Source organism: Cupressus sempervirens, chromosome 4 (assembly GCF_028749045.1).
Source record: "Cupressus sempervirens isolate cs-2001-9-10 chromosome 4, ASM2874904v1, whole genome shotgun sequence".
In the NCBI taxonomy this organism is placed as follows: Eukaryota; Viridiplantae; Streptophyta; class Pinopsida; order Cupressales; family Cupressaceae; genus Cupressus; species Cupressus sempervirens.
The window spans coordinates 6,233,612-6,259,822 of record NC_143121.1 but is presented as its reverse complement, the minus strand read 5'-3'; the positions used below and the strand labels follow the sequence as shown (position 1 = coordinate 6,259,822).

Below are 26,211 nucleotides of genomic sequence, written 5' to 3'. Positions count from 1 at the left end.
AATAAGTAAATACTTATTTACACCAACACCCCCCCTTAAGTGCAACTTAGGGGAATTCCCTTAAGCTTACAAAACTAGGATGAAGATGCATAATGGGTCCCAGCTACTAGGCCATGTTAGGTACTCAAGTACATAATGAAGATGCAATCTCCCATAAAGCGGGGAAAGAGGGAAAACCTCATGGGAAAAACCCTCCCCCAAAAAGAGAGATAAAAGAGGATGCATCGATGGATGGAGTAATCAAGACCCCCCCATTACGACATACATCCAGTATATACATAAGAGAATAAGAGAAGGAAGAGAGACAAAATAGGGCCCCTCCCCCAAAAAGAAGAATGCCAACAAGTGAAAGCCGCTATGATGAAGAAGCTAGTCCAAGAATGCAGAATAGTGTTCCTCCCCTTAGGAAGAAACAAAGGCAAAGGTACAATCCTGAAGATGTATGGTGGCCCTGAAACCTACTCAAGTATCCCTGTACTGATGTTGAAGTTCACCCCTTCCAACTGTGCTGAAAAGAATGAATGCAGATCTAGCAAGGATGTCTGCTAAACCTGTTCCATTGAACCATCTAGCTCCTCAACTGACAAAGAGACCTCCACTAATTGCTATTCATAAGGATCCACAATCATGCTAACTTGTGCAGATTGATCATGTAGAGAATGGACATAAGGGTCAGAGTGAGCCCTCACAACAACTGTAGAAGAATCATCATCAATGAGAAGATGTAATTCCTTAAGTTTGTCTCCCAAGTCAAGTGAAGTTAGAGCTGGAAGACAAGATGTACCATGCTATGATGGACCTTTCACTATGGCAATGTAAGCACATGGACTAGACTGATGTGACCTCTCATTGCAACTGTCGATACAACCCCATGTGTCTGAACCTATTGAAGCACTATTGCTAGTGTCATTATTAGTTTCCACTGTGTATGATGTGCAGAGAGGAGTAGAGGACAAGCTGGGAGAACTTTCCTCAAAATGAACATCCTTCTCCATAAAGATCTCATGAGTCTCTGGATCCATAAGTTTGTAAGCCTTCATACTGTCTTCATAATCAATAAAGGTACAAGGCCTAGGTGCTGGTGCCTTGCAACTCTTGGAAGAAAGGTTTGCCCATGCTAGACAACCGAAGACTCTAAGGTGACTCACAACTGGTTTTCTACCACACCATACCCCAAAATGACTCTTTCCATCTAAGGCTAGATGAGGAGATCTATTAAGTATGTGAGTAGCACTGCTAATGGCTTCAACTTCAAGTGTAGGATCAAGAGACTTGGATTTTATCATGCAAATTGCCATGGTCTTAAGAGTCCTAATCCTCATAGTTGCAACATCTGTCTTGTGTGGACTGAATGCTGGTGAGTTCTGAAGATCAATCCCCTCAATTTGGCAAAAGTTCTTAAGTCTTTTGTCTACATATCTATTCTCATTGTCCACCCTTAATACTTTGATGGCTTTCCTTGACTTGTGTTCAACATGAGTCTTGAAGTCTTGAAGCTTATGAACCAATTCATTCTTATGATGAAGGAAAAAGACCCAAGTGAATCTTGAGAAGTCATCAACAAATGTGAGTATGTAGCGGCCTTGGTTGACTGAAGTGACCGCAAATGGTCCTACTAATACCATGTGAACTAGTTGAAGAACAACTAGAGCTTGAGAAGACTTCCCTTTATCATACTTCTCCTTGAGATTCATATCCACTAAACAAGATGAACATTCTCCCTTAGAAAAGTTGATATTAGGTAGACCTTTAACCATGTGTTTTGAGAAAAGTTGCTGAAGAGAGCGAAAGTCAAGGTGACCAAACCGCTCATGCCATAATTTGATGTTTGAATTAGAGTGAGTTAACAAGGCTTGAGAAGAACTCTTATGCACAAAGTGGGAGAAGGAATAAAGCCTCTTGTCATCATTGACTTTCCCCACTACTACCAAAGAATCATCTTTGAGACTTCGCACCATCACTGAATCGGGAAGGAACTCAACCTGATGACCATCTCCAAGGTGAGTGATTTGGTAAACTGATAGGAGATTAGAGGTTAGATTTGGGACATAGAGAACATCTTTAAATTCCCCATCTTCCATTTCTACATGTCCTTTCCCTTCAACTTCCATCTTAGCATCATCTCCTACGAAGATGTGTGGTACCTTTGACTATTTCAATGAAGAAAAGTCTCCCTTTGAAGAACCCATGTGGTAAGAGGCACTTGAGTCAAGTATCCATTTCGAAGAAGAACTTATGTTTGCCATAAGTTCTTGACTTTTACACTTCAAAGAGGTAGAAGTAGAATACTTGGAAGTACTTGACACTTGAATCTTGTTTTTCTTGAGTAGATTTTCTAACTCATCGATTCTTTTTATGTTGCAATGATGCTCATCATGATTTGCCTTTTTGCAATATGCACAAAAGATTTTGTCCTTCTTTTCATTACTTCCTTTCTTGTTTGAAGAAGAACCACCTTGTTGAGAGGAGTCATGTTGTGTCTTAGATTGTGTTTTCTACTTCCACTGCTTCTTCTTGTTGCCGCTTTTTCCCCGTTGACTTGATTTGTGAGCATGACTAGCCACTAAGGCTTTTGTCTTAGATGACTTGAGAAGTCCAAAATCTACGAAGTGAGATTGTTCAAAAATCAACATGTCTACAAATCCATCAAAGGAAGGCTTTTGGTAAGCAGATCCCATGGTCAACTTGTGAGTATTAAAACTCGAAACAAAGTTAGCGTACTTAGAAGGTAGCTTCTTCAGGATGTGATGAATTAACCTATCATCCTTAATGGGATTTCCATAATCTTTTAGAAGTGCCCTATACTCATTGACTTTAATGATGTAATATTGAATTGTGTCATAATTCTTAGGATCCAAGAGAAGTAGATCATCCTCAATCTGAAATCCCTTTTCTTCATCCACTTTACCATATAACTGTTCAAGTTTATGCCAAGCTTCTTTAGATTCTGAACAATTTTTAATGTGAAAGAGAAGATCACTATGTACACAACTCTTGATAAAACCTAAAGCCTATTGGTCTTGTCTTTTCCAATCAATGAGTTCTTTAGCATTAGTAGGTTTGGTAATTGTACCATCAACATAAAGACTATATCCTTTTTCCATTAATCTACTCTATGCAATATCTTTCCATGTAGAATAGTTGCGTGAAGTTAGAGGAGGACATTTAAAACCCATGATGCAAAAATATAAAGAGCACAAGAAAGAGACACAAAAACACAGTACCCACCCCCCCGCCCCCCCCCCTTTCACTCAATCAAAAGACCCCCCCAAAAAAGATGCTATTGGCACTTTATAAGTAGTGCATTTACAATGGGCCACTTGTCAAAATAGACAAAGTGGACTTTCTAATTTTTCTTTTACAACTACCTTATGAGGCTAAAATCTATCACTTAAGCACTGTAGCTTAGTTTTACAACAATTTTGAAAAAGAACCAAAGCTTTACAATGCCAAAGAAGTCCTAATTCTGAAAGTGAGAAATTTGTCCACACAACCCTAGAATCTAACTTCAGATCTAGAAACTAGACGAAAAAATACACACTTTCAAAAAAAATAGAACCTAAAAAAGTGACCAAATGTGCCTATACGAAGCTTTTGAAGTTGCAAAAGGCAGGATTATGTAGGTATAGTCGCCAAAAAATACAAATTCTGCAAAATTTGTGCACCAAAACTAGAAAATAACATAACCACTCAAAAATTCAAAAAATTTTACCTGATTTAAAAATAAATTACACTTGAATCAGAGTCTGGATGTCCAAGATATGATCTCACAAAGTCAGGCTGCCAAATTGAAAAAGCAATTTGGAGAGGGGTTTGGAGGAGAAACTACGAGTCTAAATTTGAGGATTAAATGGCCATCAATGTAGTTATAAAATGCCCTAGAATGACATCTAGACGAGCATCAAATTTAAGAATGTGTTATGCTGACATCAACAAAAAAATCTATGCTTGGGGCTGATGTGGCAAGCTGTCTCAATTATTCGTACTGTATGGATGCTAATGTGGTAGAAAACTATGGGTTCCATAGGTGACATGGCAGTCTCGGTAAGATCTACTGATGTGGCAATGCACAATGTTGGCTAATGTGTCCACATGGCAATGAAGAGACCAATAAAGTGAGCCCGTCTGGCCTCTCTAGATTAGTCCGCATGGAGTGTGCGGATAGGTCCATGTGGCATATCACTGGGCGGGAATACTGTAGTCATGGGCAAAAGAAATAGTTTGCCACAGATGTCAAAATTCGCTGCCATCCCGAGATCTCATGATGCTAGATTTATTTTCCAATGTAGAAATCAAAATGCATGCCTGGTCCAAATGCTGCCAAAAATGTCTGCAGAGTTTGCAAACTAACAGAGTACATGCCTAGGAAGTTGAAACAAGTAGATGGAGGTTGGCAGTGTCAAAAAAAGGACAGAAGGGGGTCAGATTTAACAGTCAGGTGCCGAAGTTCTGCAATGCACCAAAAAATGGAGCAGCGGCGAAATTCCTATCTCATTTACCGAATCTACGAACTACGCGAGCCGGATGTCATAGTGTCGACGCTAGGAAATAGTATTCTCTACACTGGTTTAGTGGGAATAGTCCCACATTGATGGTGCTTCCTGCGCTAAATAAAACAAACTCGCTTTAGAGGTTAGTTGCAAAGGAATTCGTCCGATAGGTTGAGTGCCAGATTTGGTGGGCTATGGTTGCTTGTGGGCTTTGGCTAGGTTTGCAGTACATCCCATGGGTAGGGCTTTAGCCCGGATTTAATAATGTAGCCCTGTGATGAATAAATAAACCTCCAAATTGGTAGATCCGGGGTGTCACTGCCCAGGTCTATCAAAAAAAAAAATTTCTCTACCAGGTGCTTGAGGAAAAAAAAAATTTCTAAAAATGATGAGAAAAATTAAAGTGCAGAGAAATTGGAAAACACAAATCTCAAATAAATCAAGTAAATCTGTGAAAAGTGACCATACCCATACTGCAAATCAAGGCCTTTGGGTTCTAATTTGCAAAAAAAATTTGCCTCGTAGTCAACTTTGCGCCAAGATGGCCGAGTTTATAGTTGATTTTCACCGGTTTAGCATTTTGGACGTAATGGCAAGGTCAAATTTGGCTCTAGACGCTCCTAATTTTTGTGGCACTCTAGATTTAGGCTGAGGTGTTGAAGCAAGCAAGAGGTCTCGAATGGCTTGTGATGAGAAAGTCTTTATGCTCTGATACCATGTAAGAATTTTCCTAAGGGAAAAATTCACCTAGGAACTAAGAACTCAAACAAAAGCACACAGTAGACCAAGAGAGAGAGTATGATTAGAATAAAAATGCATTCAAATAACTTGATTCAAGAGTACACTAGGAGTGCCTAAATATAAAGGCCTCAAAAGAGCTTCTAAAATGCCTAGTAATCAGCACCATGAAGTGTACTCTTGAATCAAGTTATTTGAATACATTGTTATTCTGATCATACTCTCTCTCTTGATCTATTGTGTGCTTGTGTTTGAGTTCTTAGTTCCTAGGTGAATTTTTTCCTTAGGAAAATTCTTACATGGTATCAAAGCATAGAGAATTTCTCATCACAAGCCGTTTGAGACCTCTTGCTTGCTTCAACACCTCAGCTTGAATCTGGAGTGCTACAAAAATTGGGAGCGTCCAGAGATCATATCCATTTTTGGTTTACTATGTGCTTGTGTTTGAGTTCTTAGTTCTTGGGTGAATTTTTCCCTTAGGAAAATTCTTATAGTTTGTTCCTTTGTTTGCTCCTTGGCAGTTGCTGTCACCTTCATTGTAGAATTAGCCTTAGCAATTTTTTCTTATTCCTCTTGCTCTTTAGGTTGCTCTGCTATAGTTGTGGGAGGTTGTGTAGATTCTTCTTGTGTGGTTTCCTTCTCCCTAGTTATTTCTGCTACAACTTTTTGCAACTCATCAACACTCACCAAAATAGGATTTGTGCAAAGTTGTGCCTGTAATGTTGATTGGTGAAGGATCTTCTTGAGACCCTCTATAGTTAAAGGATTAATGTTCTGAGCTAAAGTGTCAGGAACATCCTTCATAGTTATGGTATCTACAGGTGTAGAGATGACATGTGGAGGGCTAGGAGGTGGCAAGTTTGTGTCTTGCACACTTTGATCTGTTTGCTGCTCTTTAGATATTGCCATTTCATCTTCTTTTTCTATTTCCTCCTCCACTATTTTATCTTCCTTCTCTTTCTCTATTTCTTTCTCTCCTTTTTCTTTCTCTCTTTCTTTCTTCTTCTCATTCTCTTCTTCTTCTGCTTCATTCCTACCCTCAAATGGGTCTTCTTGTCCTTTCATAGTTGTCAATCCATAGATTACTTTCCACATTTGTGTGCACTTTTGGACAACATCTTCAATTTGATTTCACAAAATTTTCAACACTATATATTTTGGTGTAAACTTGCTCCCATGTTTCTTATTCACCTTAGTTATTTGACCTTTAGTCAATTCTAGCATCACTTGTGCCAATGTGGATTTTCTTATTTCTTTTTCCATTTTTAAACAATAATTCCACTTATTTACAATAATTTCATATAACTCCTTGGGCATTGTATTGTCTAATTCAAGAGGAGTGTTCTTGAATTCTGCCATCATGTCATATACTGATTCTTCAACTTTATTCTAATCTTCTCTACTCAATTTATTAAAATCAATATTTTTTAATTTCAAAAAATCTACATTCTACGTAACATTATCGCAAATTTTATCAATATTTGACATAGGAGAATGGATTACCACTCTAAATTGGCTGATATCTTTAGATTATGTTCTTTCCTCATCATCTAACTTTGGTTGTGCAACATATCTTCTCTTTGGTTTCTTTTGCACAGGACCAGTCAGCTCAGTAGCCTTCTTCTTCTCTTTTTCTCACTCCTTGGCCCTTTGAGTTGAGGCTCTTGTGGTGGCTCTTGTCACTGGTATAGTTGGCTTGGCTTGGGTTGGCGTTGCAACCTTCTTTTCTTTAGGCTGGGCTTTAGGCTAGGTTTTTGCCTTTCTCTTCTTGGGCTTGGCTTGAGCTGATGCTTCCTCAACTTCTTCTTCCTCGGTACCTTCATCCTTTTCTTCATCCTCACCTAAGCCTTGTGTCAATTCAAGAGGTTGATGTTGCTCTCCATCATCATCATCATCCTCTTCCTTGGCATCATCACCTTCTCCAAATCTTTTCTTAAGTTGTTTTACCAATTTATCCTTTTTCTTTAATGTGGAGGTAGTCTTCAACTCCATTTTCACTTTGGATTTCACAACATCATATGTTCCAAAAGGTTTGGCACTCTTATCAATTTCTTCTACAAGTAATGTTGTGATTTTTGTTGATGCTTCACCAATGTTTAGCTCATATCCTAATGGTCTTAGCCATCTAGCCTTGGAACTACTACTTGGATATAAGTATGATCAATATTAACTAAGAAACTAATATTATTGATGTGTTGTTCCACTAGGGAAACTGGTATCCTTAGTCTTTGCTTCATGGATTTCTTGAAATCCTCAAAGTAACTAGTCATTATAGATTCAAAGTTGTTTCCCATTTTCTCAATGTACTCATTGATTTGAGTAATAGCTGACTTATTTGATTTCCAATCTACTTTTCCAAAAGAAAGGAATTCTTCCAGAACATAGAAAAGTATATAGATTAGAACTGATCCAAACTTACACTGAGCACCTTTTGATCTTCTTATTGCTCCCAGATTCTCCATGATCTGCTATAATAGAAATTCAGCTAGATCATATGTATGATCCTTCTTGACAATTTTGTAGGCCACATCCATAGCAATGCACATAACACTATTTAGTTTGCTTGATTGATTGAACTTGTGAGATATAACTCTTATTTCAAACTCTAGAAGGAGATTTGTGATTGAATCAATAGTCATTCCCTTTTTGTTCCATTTTGCCTCAGTGTTCTTTTCAATAGCTTCCTTAGAATCACTTCATAGGGTCTTGTACTGATCTAGGGTTGGAAAACCTATACCCCTATGCATGATTCTCTTTTTTATCTTGATAGGTCCTCCTTCTAAACATAAATAACCATTATGTATTCTTCTTATGACAATTCTTATCCATTCAGTTTTGAAAACTATGGGAAAAACTAGGTCACGGGTTAAGCCCTTTCTTTCAACTATTTGAAATTCTTCCTTTAACACTCCATTTTCACGCAATTTATCATATGCTTGATGAATCTCCATGTCTCCTACTACTCCTACCTTGCAATTGTAACATTTCCTAACATCTTGCACCATCACAACTTTGGGCAGAATAATGGATAGTGCACCAACAAGATCATTCTTATATGCAACTTTTGGAATCGACATAAAATCTAGTTGTTTAACCTCATTGCTAACTAACTAAACCTCAAAATCTTCCTTTTCCTTAGAGTTTTAAGAACTGGAAGCCATATTGCAAATCTAGGGTTTCAAAAGAAATTAAATTTTATAACTATGCAACTCGACACTTGAGGAATACCTTAGATCGATGAAAATGGTGCTTGATCTTTGTCAAAATCTATGTAAAGGCTTCAATTGCTATTCATCAATTACTTTTGTTCTCTTCTTGTTCTTGCTTTGCATTCAAATGATGAGAAATGATAAAAAAAATTGACCTTATACTCTTCAAAACATATGATTAAATGTTTAGTGCATATACAACTATACACTCGGCTCCTTAAAGATTTTAGCATAACTCAGCTTCCATTGGCTTTCCATCACTTGGCTCCAACTAGATCTCCTCTTCACTCAGCTTCCATTTCCAACTCGATTGTGACTAATCACTTGGCTCCTACTAGTAGCTCAGCAACACTGGTGAAAACTTGAATTTCAACTTTTTATCTCTAATCATGCCGATCTCTTCTTTTTAGTACTATCTTATTTAGGAACTGATGTATGATAAAGCTTTAGTAAATCAATCCCTCATGCCTTCTATCTACTTAGTTTGATGATGTGTGATCACTTGACCTATTAGGTGAAGTGATCCCTTCATTTGATGTGCTACATCCATGTTTCTTCTTCCATGTCTTATTCATTTCTCCTTTGATGTGTTCAACATCTACGTTCTCTTTTCCTTTGTTGACTTTTGACTTGGGTTCCTTTGACCTTGTTGGGCAATTCTTGTTGATGTGACTAGTCTTCAAGCAACTAAAACATGTAGTTTGAATTAACCATCTACTATAATTCCCTTTAAAATGTGTTCTTATACAATTTTCAGGAATGTGTCCATATTCCTGATAGTAATGACAACTATACTTTGTGTTATAGTCTCATTTATAGTGATGACCATGCTTACCTTCCCTTGTTGCCTGGTTTGATGTCCACATAGGCTTTGATTTGCACTCAAAATCTCTATGTCCATATTTTTTGCAATTGTAGCAGTGACCTCCAAATTTTTGTGTTCTGATAATCCTAGTCTTGCATTCATGTGCTTGATGTCCTTTTTTTTTGTACTTATGACAATAACTTGCATTTTTAGGCTTTTCATGCTGATGGGCATTCTTACTCTTGCATACATTAGAGTTATGTCCCTTTTTACCACATAAATGACAAGTAGGCTTAGTGTTCTCACCTTTGTTATTGCTTTCTTCAACAATCTTGGATGACTCTCCTTCTTCAGTGTTAGTGTAACCAAGTCCTGAAGTGTCATTGTTGGACCTCAATGATTTGAGTAGCTGCTCAAAGTACTTGATTGCCTCATTAGGTCTCTCTACAATTTTCTTTTCTCTTTTCAAGTCATTTTTCAATTGTTCATTTTGCATCTTTAGTGTAGAGATCTCAATGTCTTTCATATTCAGCTCATGATGTGCATTAATCATCTAGCTTAAGGTGTCTAGTTGCATGTTAGAAATTCTTTCAAACTCAATTGTCTTTTCCTCCAGTCTATTGGTTAGATTTCTCTTGTCATCTTCTATCATGGCTTTTTCTTCAATGGCTTTTTTCTTTTGTTTAGTCACTTCACAAAGCATCATGGATCGTGATTCTTTTTCAAGCTTGAGTATTTTGATTTCTTTTTCTTGAGCTCTATTCTTCTCCATGAGGTCTACTATTGTTGCATCAAACTCTTTAGAATCTCCATTTGAAAACAATTTGGAGGTGTCAATCTCCTTGTGTTGTGTATTAGTCTTAGCTATGGCAATTTCTCTTCTTCTCTTTAAGGATTTTCTCAATTCCTCTCTAGCTTCCTCCAGTGCATGTAAAGTAAGTTGTATATCTATTGCCTGATTCTCTATGATCTTCCCAAGTTTGTAGACTTCCATTTCCAGATCTTATCTCTAAGTTGTGAAGCTACTTTTTGTGATAACTTGGCTTTGATACCAATTGTTGGAATTTGCAAGTGGGAAGATACACTTCTAAGGGGGGGGGGGGGAGAGGGTGAATCAAAAGTAACAACATTTAACCTTTAAAACCTTTTTAGCTAAAAACATTCACATGCATCTAATCCATCTAATAAACATGAAAGTAAAGACATGCATGAAAATAGATAACACAAGATTTGGTAACCCAGAAACCCTCCAAAATGAGAAGGTAAAACTAGGGTGGGGATGACACCCACAAAATATCACTACAACAATGTGTAATTGTTCAAGGTTACAATGTTTGACCACTTCCAATGGTCTGCCCTGTGAAAGGCCTATCCTATTAAGACTTTACACCCTATTAAAGGTGACCTGGTTAAAGGATTTCACTACCTTGCTAAAAGTAGGTCTAGTTAAAGGACTTTAGTACATTCACTTGGAATGCCACCCTGTTAAAGGATTTAAAAATGGCTGCTAGGCCAACCTAAGTCCATAGGATTTCCATTATCTAATACAATTGCTAGAGAGTATTAGAAAGTCTTTGACCTGATAGCTTTGCAATCTCCAATTGTTTATTCCAGATCCTTGTTTTGCTTTGACTGACTTGATCCTTGCTTGATTTGATATGTCACTCTTTGAAGTTCTAATACTCTATGCTTGATCAATTGAATGCTACAATGCTGCTCTGTTCTTCTAAGTCTTTTCACACTTCCCTCTGAATTTCACTATAGTTCACCCATACACTGCTCTCATTCATGCATACAATGGGGTTTTGTCCTCTTTTTAAATATTTTGAAGACTTAGGATTAGGTATGAATCTATGATCAATATTAGATCTTTATTACCCACACATTCCTTGCACTTTTCCTATTGGTTGCATGTCTTCTTCATTTTTCTTATTGGTTGCATGCACATTGCATAGGTAATGTAAAAGATTCACTCTTATCTTCAAGATCCTTCGAGATTCATCCTATGTTGGCTCCAAAAATGGTTTACATCTAAGTTTGTGAAGGCACAAACTCATATGATGATTCTATGTTACTCGACACATACTAGTTGCTAATGTTCGACATATATAGAAAAACTAGCTCACTCGGCTCCTATAGCAATACTATTTCACTCGACATCTATAGTGACTTAGCACCTATACTTTTCTTGGCACTTGAAGATTTCTTAGCACCTAAAGTACACTCGACACCTGGTAAACTTCCTGGCTTGGCATTAACTATTTACTCTGCATCTATACATATTTTACTCGGCATGTGTTACTAGCTGGGCATGAACTTAGTAAACATCTTAAGTGTGTTGACACAAAATAGTCAAAACCAGTCTTAGATTCAATAGTCACGTACTTTTCATTAAATTTCAAATAGGGATGAGCAGCTGACCACCCTATACATCTAGAAATTGAAGATTGATAAGCCCCCACTAAATTGTCAAGGATTGTTTTCTAAGTTGGGGTCCATAGAGAACCATTGCCCCCATTTGAAGGACTGCCAACCCTCTTTGTAATTGTTAGAATCTTAGGGTCATTGATCTCAAAACCTAGATCATTTAAAGGAATTATGGAAGGAAGGGCATCCTCCTAAACCTTGGAATATGGGACTTCAGAGATATCCATCCCCATTACACTAAAGGACCACCACAAGGTGTTTCCTTCTGCTTTAGAGAGAACAGATCTAGATTCTAGACCTTTTTATCTGGGAAATTTGGTAGAACCCCATGCTTAGCTTGCTAGATAGGACAGGTCACATCTAAATGCCCAAACCTTTTGCATCTTATGCAGAAAAAATCTATATTTTCATAGTACAAGGATTGGACATAGGACCCTAGCTTGGATTTAATAGTAACCTCCAATGGAAGAACACGATTCACTATCTCATTGACACAAATCATGTCAAACAAGGGGCATGATTTTGTTTGAATGACCTTATCAATTGCTAGCAATGATCAAAGGATTCAAAAATACCTTTAAAGACCTTTTTATTCTAAAATTCTAGAGGTAGCACTGACAACCTTACCCATGTAGGAGAATGAGCACCCAAGTCAATAGTCAGATCCATCTTAGGTTTCCACTTACAGATGTTAAGGATATTTCTCAAGTTCAGACCTAGTGACCAAGGTCCATTCGTAAGAGAATTGGAGAGATCCTCATGGAAGACAAAGAAGAACACAAACAAGACATTAACTAGCACATTGATTTTAATGCTACCTTTTAGGGACTAGATCAAAGCTACCCATTTCCTAAGTTGTTTGACCAAAGGTTTGAATACTAGGAATTCACCCACAAGAGTGAGCCTTAAATCATTTATCATTTCATCAAGATCTCATCTAGAATAGATATCATATAATCTAAGATCAAGCAAGAGCTTATAAACTTGGGAGGAGGGGGCAAGGAAATTCCCATAACTTTCTCGGCAAAAAAGCCACTTGAAGTAATGGGAATAATGGTATTAACTCTAGGAGGTGAAGGAGCCAAGCCAGGCTAGACATGGCCCCAAAGATTTACATCAAACAAATGGGAGCTTGGAAAATTGCCATGGCTGACTAGGAGAGGCATTGAGAAAGATGACAAGTGCTTCTTTTGATAGTTTAGTTTCTCACTATTCTTTTATTACTATTGTTATTATTATTGTATATTATTTTAAAAGTAATTCAAATTTTGGGAAAAGAGTTTCTAGTTTGTTTCTTCTTTATGTTGATGTGTCCAAATTCTATGTTTCCCTAAAACAAGTGCAAACTAAAACCATCTAATGATAGTGTGAAAACTTGTCTAAATACCAACCCCATGTGTAGGTGATTTGTGATAATAGAACAAGAAAGGTAGTGTTATTACAATTTTTTTTAGTAGAAATAGGGGTAAATATTCAATGGATTTGATTTGGTGGAGGAAAAAAAATTTGAAATAATGGAAAATCTAAAATGACATTTTTAATGGTGAAAAATTATGACACTTACAAAAAGAGAAAGTAATTGGGTATGAGATTTATATCATTAGTTTGCAATTGGGGTCCATGAAATTAGTCAATGCACTTCTTGCTAATTTAGAGTAATTGGATTCATATTTATTCAAAATGGTCAAATTCAGTGGAGGTTGTTGAAATGGGCTTTGTAGCCTTTAATGGTTGTTTTAGTCTAGCACAGGTTAATGTGACAACCATGTGTAGAGGTAAGGTTAATAGTTGTTTTTTTTTCTTAGAAAGAATATTTGAATAAAAACCCCACTTGTACCTTATGTTGATAACATTTTGAGGTAGGTTCTACAACTGATAGTGGACAACTTGTGTGGAATAAAGATAAAAAACCCGTACCTTTGGTAAAAGGGTTAAGACATTGAATACTATGGATAAAGCTTGACTTTTCATCATTATGTTGGATCTCAATTCTAAAAAGATGATTCAACATTTATTTTAATTCTTCTTGCGATATTATAGGAAACATCATCCAAACATTTTGATATCTTTAATAAAAATAATCATGTCATTAATATTAGATGAGGATGATGACATATGCTAACTACTAGAACTAGATTTGTTGGCTATACAAAGAAGGAAGCATAAAATCTCACCCACCTCTTATGAACTCATGGAGGAATTGATTGAATATAAGCTTGATAGGTTTGAGTAATATATGATTGAAAATGAGCTGATGTTAGCAAGTGTATAGGTTGTAGGATCTTAGAAAATGAGCAAGAACCAAATCAGAAGAGAACATTTTTATTTTACATGTCATGAGTCTTGGACATTTGATCAACATTATGAAGTCAGTAAATAGTAACTAATGTAGTCAAACATTGGTAAGGACATAGATACACTCATGATTAAAGGCTTTATACATGAAGTGCAAGTTGAAGAAAATATACATGCATTTAAGCATGTAAAAAGAAAACAAGACATTGACTTCCAAACAATAGAGGATGATATTATGGAATAACCCATTGTTACAAATGAGAGATATTTTAAGCTCTTAATTGGTAATTTTTCAATTACTATTAGTGAAGAGGAGAACTCCTTTTATGAGGTCATATATGAACATTATGATATTACTTCACATTAGAAGCTCAAGAGATAGCACAAGAGAGATAGGAAAAATGATGATCAATTGACTAAGTCAATAATGATCAAGAGTACTTAGTAATGGTCATGCATAATTCAGATTTACAATGTAGATATGCCTGAATACATGGGAAATGCATGGTAACTAGGAGTCATGATAGAGATAAGCTATCAACTATGCAAGGTGTTATCACATGTGAAACACGTGCAACAATGTGAGGATGATAATGTGATAAAAGCATGTAAAGGTGGAGTTGTCAAACAATGAGGTGTGAGACAATATGTGCTCAAATAGAATGCAAACTCTTAGGTGTCTACATGAAAACTAATATGAAAATGCATTATGGTAAGTAAACTTAAGTAAAGTGTAATTCTAGTAATATTTGATTACAGTAACAATAAAATATGAAAATCTCCACGCTCTATTTTGTTTTACAAAGGTGATATTGTAGCTCCAATTATTTAATCTATCAACACTTGGAACAAGTTCATGTTTTATGCTAGTGGAGTCAATTTGAAACTTAGGCTATCAAGAATATGTTTCTTTTATGTTTTTTGTTGGACTACTTCCATAAACTATTTGGCTTTAAACTATGTTGTTTTTGTCATACTTATACACAACTTTTGACTTTATCCCCTTATTTAGTGAAACCAAAAAAAATAAGTTGCATTATATTGTAAGAAATATAGTTTTAATTTTTTTTAAAGAATATTTCAATTTAGAAGGGAATGATTGTCTATTTTCTATTTGTTGATTAAAGAAAATGATATTCTATTTAAGTGCCTTCTCATGTATGTGAGCAGTCATTTAGTGTCACATATTTCCTACAATAATGATGTCTAAGAAGGACCTTCGTGTCCTTTCATTGAAATAAAATGAATGTAAAAGTGGTATTTCCTAAATAGTCAACTAAAACATAAAAAAATAAAGGAGGTTGAAATAAAAAAATTCTTCTCCTGCTTAAGATACTATTTTAGTTTTCTACTTAGATGTTGCCTATAAAAGTGAATGTTCCTTATGAATGCAAATTACTCTACCTAGTGTACAACCTCAACTATATCTAAACATAAAATTTATTGAAAAATAGGATAAAACTATAAGAATTTTCCTTAGGGAAAAATTCACCCAAGATGAAAGCACTCAAGCACAAGCACAATAGTAGACCAAAAAGAGTATGATCAAAATATCGATATGTATTCATTCAATGTGAATGTACACTGGAGTGTTTGTATATAAAGGCCTCTAAAATTCTTCTAGAATGCATAGGAATCAACATCACGATAAGTCATACAACCAAGCACATGTTCACCAGGTGCAGTTTATCCTCCATTAAGCACAAGAGTAAGTGCGATGATGAGAAGATAAGCCTACAAAGGTATAACATGCAAAATAATGTTGTAGACACCATGTGGTAAATTAGTTTGCATCATTAACTGAGTTATCAAATCATCTTTAAGACTATGCACCATCACTGAATCTGGAAGGAACTCAACTTTGTTGCCATCTCCAAGGTGAGTGATTTGGTAAATTGAGAGGAGATTAGAGCTAAGGTTTGGAACATAGAGAACATCTTTAAATTCCCCATTTTCCATCTCCACATGTCCTTTCCCTTCAACTTCCATTTTAGTATCATCTCCCACAAAGATGTGTGGTACCTGTGATTGCTTCAATGAAGAAAAGTCTCCCTTTGAAGAACCCATATGATAGGAAGCACTTGAGTCAAGAATCCATTCTGAAGAAGAACTTGTATTGGCCATAAGTGCTTTCCCTTTTCCCTTTGAAGTGGTTGGAGTTGAATCCTTGGAAGTACCTAGCACTTGAATTTTGTTCTTCTTGAGTAGGCTTTCCAACTCATTGATTCTCTTAGATTTGAAATGATGCTCATTATGATTCAACTTCTTGCAATATGTACAAAAAAGTTTTTCCTTCTTTTCATTACTTCCCTTCTTGTTGGCAGAAGAATTGCCTTGCTGTGAGGAGGATTGTTGTGTCTCAGATTGCGATTTTTTCTTCCACTTCTTTTTCTTGTTATTGTTGGAACTTCTTCCACTTTGACTTGATTGGTTCTCATCACTAGCCACCAATACTTTGGTCTTTGATGACATGATAAGTCCCATATCTATCAAGTGAGATTGTTCAAAAATCAACATTTCTGCAAATGCATCAAATGTAGGCTTTTGGAGAGCACTTCCCATGGTTAACCTGTGAGTATTATAACTCAAAACAAAGGAAGCATACTCTGAAGGTAGCCTCTTTAGGATGTGATGAATCAACTTGTCATCCTTCATGAGATTACCACAATCTTTAAGTAGTGCTCTAAACTCATTGGCTTTGTTGATATAATCTTAGATTGTGTCAAAGTTCTTAGGATCCAATAGAAGTAGATCATCCTCAATATTGAATCCCTTTTCCTCATCCACCTTACCATACAATGATTCAAGTTATTCCCATGCAAGTTTGGATTCCTTGAAACTAGAAATGTGGAAGAAGAGATCTCTATGTACACAATTCTTGATAATTCCTAAAGCCTATTGGTCTTATTCTTACCAATCAATGAGTGTTGTAGCATCGGCGGGTTTGGGAATTGTACCATCAACATAAGACTTACAACTTTTTCCATTAATCTACTCCATGCAATATCTTTCCATGTAGAATAATTATGTGAAGTTAGAAGTGGACATTTAGGTGAACCCATGATGTAAAAAATGAAAAGAGCACAAAAGAGAGACACAAGAACACAATACACCCCCCCCCCCTCTTTTCACTCAATCAAAAGACTCCCCAAAAAAGATACTTTTGACACTTTATATGTACTGCATGTACAATAGGCCACTTGTTAAAATGTACAAAGTGGACTTCTGATTGTGCTGTATACAATTACCTTTTAAGGCTCAAATCTATCACTAAGCATTGTAGCTCAGATGTACAATAATTTTGAAAAGTAATCAAAGCAATACAATGCAAAAAAGGCCTAGTTCTAAAAGTGATATTTATGACCACACAACCCTAAAATCTAAGTGTAGATATGGAAAGTAGACAAAAAATAATGCACTTTAAAAAAAAATAGAACCTAAAAATGTGTCTAGATGAGCTCGTACGAAGCGTTTGAAGTTTCAAAATGTAATTTTTGACAAATCCTTGGACTAAAACTAGAAAAGAACTCCACCACTAAATTTTTTAGGAAATTCTACCCAAAATTTAAAAAAATTGCACTTGATTTTGAGTTCGGATGACTGAGTTATGGGCTCTCAAAGTCAGCCTGCCAAATCAAAATTGCATCTGAAGAGGTGTATTGGCAAAAAATTGTGAGCTTAAATTTGGTAGTCAAATGGTTGTCACAACAGTTGGAAAATGCCTAGGAATGACGGTTAGACAACCGTTAATTTTAACACCATGAAATGCTAATGTCAACAAAAACTTAGGCCCCCTACTGACATTGCGATGATGTCACACTAACATAAGTAGTATGAAAAAGTACGGATCATTTAGATGATGACATGTACAATGCTGATGTGGTTGTATAGTCACCTATTGATTGGGCTACAGATATGGCCGTGACTCAACAAATGAGTTGGCAATGATTGTGATTTTTTAAGAAGCACCACATGTCGATCTTTGAGAGGACCACATGGCTGGCAGAGACATGATCACTTGCTAGAAAACATTGTCGAGTTTTAAAAATATAATTCTGTAAAAAGCTATCGATAGTGGGTTGTAGTAGGCCGACTGTAGAGCCGAGAAAGATGGGAGGTGGCCAAAAGACTAGAAGACTGGTGCCGAAGTAATGTGAGGATGGCCAAAGTCAAAAATCATCACTTTAAAAAACCTACATGTACTAGAACTAAGTACGTCGTCAGAGTCACGAATTCGTGGCCAGGTCTTGTTTTTTCAACACTAGGTATTTGATTATCCGATGCCAGGCTAGAGCTTCTTGCTGTCGACATAATTGCGCTAGGTGGGTTTAAAGGGGGCCACCATGAATCTATTTCTCATCGTCGTGAATGCCTTTAGCGCCGTCGAAAGTAGGGAGTTTAATCCCACATCGGTGGGGTGAACTCCTTGTTAATTTGTGGTGTCTGATCAAGAAAGTATTGTACATACTTCAAAAAAAAATTGGGCCCTATTTTATTGGGATTTTACGCCAACATGTAATTATAATTATAACCCTAAAGCAGTTTAATACTTGTATAAAAAGGGCTTAGGGTTAGGCATTGTTTCACAAGGTGATGCAAAAATTGGTTCTTGCGGCGATATTGAGCTGTAAGGGATTATGAATTGTAATTAGGTTGTAATCATTGGATCGTAAAATATTGGACTTACTATTTGGTGGATATAGCCTAGGGTTTGGGTGAACCATGTTAAATCTTGGTGTCTTGTGTTCTTTTCTATGTGATCTATTATTTTCTGATATTGGTTATATTTGCATGTAATTGTTATTTTTGTCCATGGTTTAATCCTAACACTCCTTTGAAAATGTATAAAAGAAATGTTGCTAGATTATAAACCAAAATGAGTCACCAGTTGATAGGGCTTGTCACTATTTGATGTTGGCCAGATTTTCAATAGTTTGTGGATAGACCATCAAAAAATGCAAAGGTACTATCATTGAGCCTTGGCCGAAAATTGGAATACTCCTGTAGAATATTTTGTGTAGGGTGCAGGGCTAGGGTGTGGATGCCTAGTGCCTATACAAAAAAAAAATTCTCTGCTGGCCCAACTAGGCCGAAAAAAATTCTAAAAATATACAGAAATATTGTGATGGAAATATAGAGAAATTAAATAATAGATCTGAATAGAATTAAATTGCAAATCTAAAAGATCATACCCAAACTTGCAAATCGAGCCTTTGGGTGTTGATTTGCAAAAAATATTTGCCTCATAATTGACTTTGGCTTAGGGTAGGTGAATTTATAGTCGATTCTCACCAAATTGATGTTTCAGATGTAATGGCAAGGTCCATTCTGGCTATAGATGCTCCCCATGACTATAGTACTCCGAATCTAGGTTGAGGTGCTGAAGCAACAATGGTCTTGAATGACTATGTGAGGAGAAATTCTCCAAGCTCTGATACCATGTAAGAATTTTCCTTAGGGAAATATTCACTCAAGATCATAGAACTCAAGCACAAGCACAACAATAGACTAGAAAGAGTATGACCAAAATATTGATATGTATTTGATTCAATATGAAAGTACACTAGGAGTGGTTGTATATAAAGGCCTCTAAAATGCTTCTAGAATGCATAAGAATCAATATCGTGATAAGTCATACAACCAAGCACATGTCCACCAAGTGTGGATTATCTTCCATTAAGCATAGGAGTAAGTGCGATGATGAGAGGATAAGCCTACAAAGGTGTAGCACACAAAATAATGTTGTAGACACCATGTGCTAAATTAGGAGTGCGAATAACTATGTTATCTACATGACAACTTAGTTAATGATGCAAACTTTAGTGTTGTAGACACCATGTGCTGAATTAGAGTTGCTTACTTCTGTGTTGTCAACATGACAACTCATAAAAGTACGCAAACTCCTAAGTGTCTCACCAAATAAATAATAAAATAATACAATAAAATAAAATAATGCATTAACCTAAGTAAACTTAATTAAAGTTTAAATAGTAAATACATATTTACACCAACAAAAACATTGAGTGAAAAACATGCTAATAATTATGGGAGCTAGATAAACATATGAAAAAATAAATACAAATCATAACTCTAGAATTCACAAGGAGAAACCCTTTTTGGTAAAACAATCCACACTCAAAGCTCTAATACTTTGTTGATTCAGAATCATAAATCTAGAGTTCACAAGGAGAAACCTTTTTTGGTAAAATAAATCCACACTCAAAGCTCTTATACTTTATTGCTTCCACAATCTATAAATTACATCCAATGTCTTCAAATCAAGTATTAAATAATAGACATGAGAAAAATCATAAATCAAAATACGATTTTGAAAATGATGACAAATTACAAGTGATAGAAAACTTTCTATTCAACATGTATTTTTATCTGTCTTTTTGAGAGATATCCCTCCCATTTTAATGCTTCTACTATTTTAACAATTAAAAACATATTAAAAGTTACAACTGTTGCATTTAGCAACTTCCATGGCAATGAAGATAATTACAATTTGTCAATTGATAATATAATTTAAAAGAGAAACAACAAGATTGATATATTTTTCTCCACAAAATTCAAGAACCTTTAATTTGTATTTTTTTTTGAAACAATCAAATTTACTATTTTTTCTATGATTATTCAATTATTTAATAATAATTAAATTGAATGATAGTATTTAATCTCTTTCAATAAATCTATTTTATAATACTATGTTATTTAAAATTACTAGGTGTATAAGATTTTTTAGTTCTATCTTATATTTTGAAGTTTCACAATCATATGAAATTAATAAAGAGTTTATACTTCCAAATAACAATGATACTTATTTATTATAGACATATTTCCTAAACTTTATATTTTAAAAATATACAATAGAAAGTAGTAAAATTATATTTGGGCTAGAGATGACATTCTATGTTTTGAATTAAGAGTATCATCTCAAATTATAGTTGTTTAATAATAATCAAACTGAATTGAAGGAAATTTAATGACATCTATGAGACTATGAGTCAAAGGGGCCAAAATCACATCCTAGTCTATCTTCATGTTCTTGTGGATGTCAACTCTTAAATTAAGAATCTTTATCATGAAGCCAACAATTTTGTAAGCCTTGCTTTCTCTAAAAGTTAGTTTAGATATCCCTCCTTCAAGTTGTTCTCATTATATAGATCATGGATATTCTAGTAAACAACACATTAAAAAATAAAGCATCATTCAATTTCAACTACCTCTTTGCTCAAAAAAATTACATGCTTTCTTCCCAATCAATAAAAAATTTAAGCCTAAATTAAAAAAAAAAACTATTTTCTCATTGGATAACTTTACAACATAGATTCAATTTTCAACAAAGACAAAATCTACATGATTCAAATTAAGTGACTTTTTAACATAGAGAAGATCTTGTAAGCAATTCCAAAATATTTGCAAGGTGAACACTCTAAATGACATCTTTGAGAAGACGGGCTTCACAAATTAGCAAACTAATTGTTAAGTCTATCAGATTTTCACAATCCATATTCATGCATATATTCTTTGCGGGATAGATTGTGTACACAAATTTTCATTTTCCTTTGCTCTCCTTCACCATGAGGATGGAACATGTAGTATGATCAGAAACATTGATGATACAAACTGTTTACACAATCTATTCTAGAAAGAATACAAAAAAATTAATTGTTTATCAAGATTCATAATAAAAAAGGCCATATAAAATAAATATGAAAATATGTTAATACTATAGCTATTGGTCCCTTAAACCACTTATTCTAAATAGTTTTCATTAAAATTTCTTCAATTATTTATGACTAATTTACAATATTAACAAAAATATAGGAAAAAACTAATTTCCAATTCCTCCCAATTTAAATTCAATGAAAAGGAAATCTCCTCCATCTTTAAATATCTTAAAGCGATCATCCCTTTCCCATCATCAACACTCATCGTTGACGTTACTCTCCAACACTCCACGTTACAGCATGCACGATCTCAGTCCTTATCTTAACAAAATCATGCCACATGTCATATCTCACGTATTCCATTTTCTCATACTTTTACGTGTCAGTTTACAAAGTAGCCACCACTGCAGCACCTGCCAAGTATACATCTCTAATAATCTATATATTCGGAGCCCAGATAACAAATCTCTCGACAATTTACTCTGTTTTAGTCAGATACTCTTTGATAATCTTTATTAGAATCATGGCTGATCAGCAGGACCGAGGTCTGTTTGGCGTGTTTGGAAAGAAGCACGAAGAAGGAAGCCATGGGCAGCCTGCTCCTTACACAGAGCAGGGGGGGTATAAATATGGTGAAACTGAGCTTCACCATTCTTCTCCACAGGGTTACACTTATGATGCAACTCAGGTTCATCATGCTCCTCCAACAGCTACTTACAGTGAAGACATCTATGGGATTTCCAAACCCCATGATAAACAAGGGGAAGAGAAGTCCCATGGATTGTTTGGAAAACTCCACGACAAACATAATTCTAGCTCTAGCTCTGTAAGTTATGTCTAATTTGATTTACATTCGTCAGATATGTTTGCGGTTTTATGCATTAAATTTTTCAAAAATTGTCTATGTTTTGAAGCTCAGACGTGTTCAATAGTTGATAAATTTGTTTGATGGCATTCATAGTTCAGATTTCAATCTATTAAAGAAATGAAGGTTAAATAGTTTTGAGGCGCAGTGGTCAATAGTTCATAAGTGGATTTGATGGTATTCATAGCTCAAAATTTTGGCTAGTTTTAATTATATTTATGGGTTTGTGTCTTTTTAAAAATATAAATTTTTGGATGTCTTTTTAAAAATATAATTTTATTTGCTGAAGCTCTTAATTTATCAATGGGTTTGATGATTTATTTTACTGTGCGTAATTCAGTCAAGTGACGAGGAGGAGAAAGGGGGAGGAAGGCGAAAGAAGAAGGGTCTTAAAGAGAAGATCAAAGAAAAACTGCCTGGACATCATGGTACTGGAAATGAGGAGGGAGACAAGTATGGGGGCGAGGAGAAGAAACATGGCCTATTTGGGCATTAAGTAATTGCTCTTTTCGGATGAAGTGAAAATACTTTTATCATGTCTTCATTTACTGCCAGTGAAGAGAAATAAAACTCCTTTTGAATCTTTTCATCTATTTTTCATTACTCTGATTCATATGTAGTAAAGCTCTCTGATTATATTTAAATCAGCTTGTTAAACAGCAGTTTGTGGAAAATGGATGTATATAAATCAGTTTTCTCAAAAGCTGTATGTTGAAAATTAGTATGTGGAAACGGATATATATAAATCAGTTTGCGGAAAAGTTAAAATGAGCGGGTAATGTTTTAAATTTTAATTTTTTTAAATTTAAATTTGACTAGAAATATTTTATGACATTTTAAAAATGTTTTTGTTTTTTAATTTTAATTTTTTTTTTTATGGCAAATCGCTATTATGGGGATAGTACCCTTTATATTGATCCCAACTAATCAGAAAAAAGTTACATAAGATCCCAGCAGAGGAAGGTGAGTAGCAACATATCATACACTCATCTGCCTTCTAAGCAGAACACATACACACGTCTGCATTCCCAGCAGAAGGTGAGCAGGAACATAACATGCACTTCATATTCTGCCTAGCATCTTAACAGACATAAAATTTCCAGAGTTCATGCCTCGGAGAAAAACATTCACAATCAACGCATACACCATACAATGTGGATTCTATACGATCCTAGACTGTCAGAAAGATATAGTAGTCCCAATCCTAGAGCCAAGCCTTAATTGACTACAGCCCCTTATAAAGTTTAAATATCGCCGAACCCAGAATAGCCTCCTAGTCCTTCCACCGAGATTTGAGAGAGCCATAATCTTATTTACTCCAGCCCAATCGTCTGCCTAGGAGCCGCAAAGTCCACGTGCGCTTCGCCGCATCTAGCTATGCTACCAAACTTATCTGCACAAACAAGATTAAAATCACCAGCATCACCGGCCAGAGATCAAGTAGTTCATCCCCAGCCTGAGATCACATGAAATCAAGCAGTTCATCCCCAGCCTAAGATCAAGCAGTTCATCTTCATCCCATAGCATAGCAGTATTTAGTCTCAAATCACCAGCATAAGATCAAGCAGTTCATCCCATAGCAGATTAAAATCACCGTATCACCTACTTCACCTCATCACATTAGTAGATCATTTAAATCACCTCGTCCAAATCATTAAAATTACCTCATCCCATATCATCACCTCATCCAAATCATTAAAATTACCTCATCTCATATCACCTATTACCAGCAGAAGATCAAGCAGCCATAACAGATTAAAAGCACCATATCACCTCATCACAAGATTACAATCACCATATCACCTCATCACATTAAAATCATTAAAATCACATTAGTATATCATTATAATCATTAAAATCACTTCATCCAAATCGTTAAAATTACCTCATCCCATAGCAGATTAAAATCACCATATCACCTCATCACAATATCACCTCATCACAAGATTACAATCACATATCACCTCATCACATTAAATCATTAAAATCACATTAGTATATCATTATAATCGTTAAAATCACTTCATCCAAATCATTAATATTACCTCATCCAAATCATTAATATTACCTGATCCAAATCATTAAAATTACCTCATCCCATAGCAGATTAAAATCACCATATCACCTCCAAATCATTAAAATTACTTCATTCCATAGCATATTAAAATCACCATATCACCTCGTCTCATTAATAGATCATTAAAATCACCTCATCCCATAGCAGATTAAAATCATGATTAAAATCACCATATCACCTCCAAATCATTAAAATTACTTCATCCCATAGCATATTAAAATCACCATATCACCTCGTCTCATTAATAGATCACTAAAATCATTAAAATCACCTCATCCCATAGCAGATTAAAATCATTAAAATCACCATTAAAATCACCTCATCCCATAGCAGATTAAAATTATTAAAATTACCAGCATCATCCCATATCACCAACATCACAAACATGAGATGAAGTTCATCCCATAGTATAAGATCATTAAAAACATCACCACCTCATCTCATCTCATTAGTAGATCATTAAAATCATTAAAATCACCTCATCCCATAGCAGATTAAAATCATTAAAATCACCAACATCATCCCATATCACCAACATCACAAGTATGAGATCAAGTTCATCCCATAGTGTAAAATCATTAAAAACACCACCATCATACCATATCACCAACATCACCAGCATGAGATCAATATCATCCCATATCACCAGCATTAAAAACACCACCATCATACCATATCACCAACATCACCAGCATGAGATCAATATCATCCCATATCACCAGCATCAACAACATAAGATCAAGTTCATTCCATAGTTCAAAATCATTAAAAACACCAACATCAACCCATATCACTAGCATCATCCCATAGATCACTAAAATCATCCCATATCACTAGCATCATCCCATAGTAGATTAAAATCATCATTAAAATCACCACCAACATGACATAAAATCAAGTTTATCCTATAGTTCATCTCATATAGGATCAAGCAATTTATTCCAATCATTAAAATCACCTCATCTCATAGCAGATTAAAATCATTAAAATCACTAGCATGAGATCACCTCATCTAATAGCAAATTAAAAACATTAAAATCACTAACATGAGATCACCTCATCCAATAGCAAATAAAAAACATAAAAATCACCAACATGAGATCAAGTAGTTTATCCCATAAGATCAAGCAGTTTATTCCATAGCAAGTCATTAAAATCACCATCTCATAGAAAATCATTAAAATCTTTAAAATCATAAGATCAAGCAGTTCATCACATAGCAAATGATTAAAATCCCCCTCCCATAGCAAATCATTAAAATCATTAGCATGAGATCAAGCAATTCATCTCATAGTTCATCCCATGAGATCAAGTAGTTCATACCATAGTTCATCCCATAAGATCAAGCAATTCATCCCATAGCAAATCATCTTGCAGTAGATTAAAATCATTAAATCACCAACATGAGATCACCAACATGAGATTAAGCAGTTCATCATCCATAGCAGATTAAAATCATTAAATCACCAACATGACATCAAGCAATTCATCCCATAGCAACATTTAGTCCAAAATCACCAAAATCATAAGTTCATAGTATAGTAGATTAAAATCATTAAATCATTAGCATGAGATTAAGAAATTTATCCCATAGTTCATCCCATAAGATAAAGCAGTTCATTCCATAGCAAC

General features: G+C 35.2%; 1 protein-coding gene across 1 annotated transcript; it reads left to right on the top strand.

Moving 5' to 3' along the window:
* The first annotated feature begins 22,119 nt into the window (after positions 1-22,119).
* Positions 22,120-23,273, top strand: LOC149559657 (uncharacterized). Its single transcript, XM_089823487.1, has 2 exons — positions 22,120-22,463; positions 22,843-23,273. Exons 1-2 carry the CDS (start codon positions 22,161-22,163, stop codon positions 22,996-22,998), a joined length of 459 nt encoding a protein of 152 aa, XP_089679613.1. The 5' UTR covers positions 22,120-22,160; the 3' UTR covers positions 22,999-23,273.
* Positions 23,274-26,211: the final 2,938 nt, after the last annotated feature.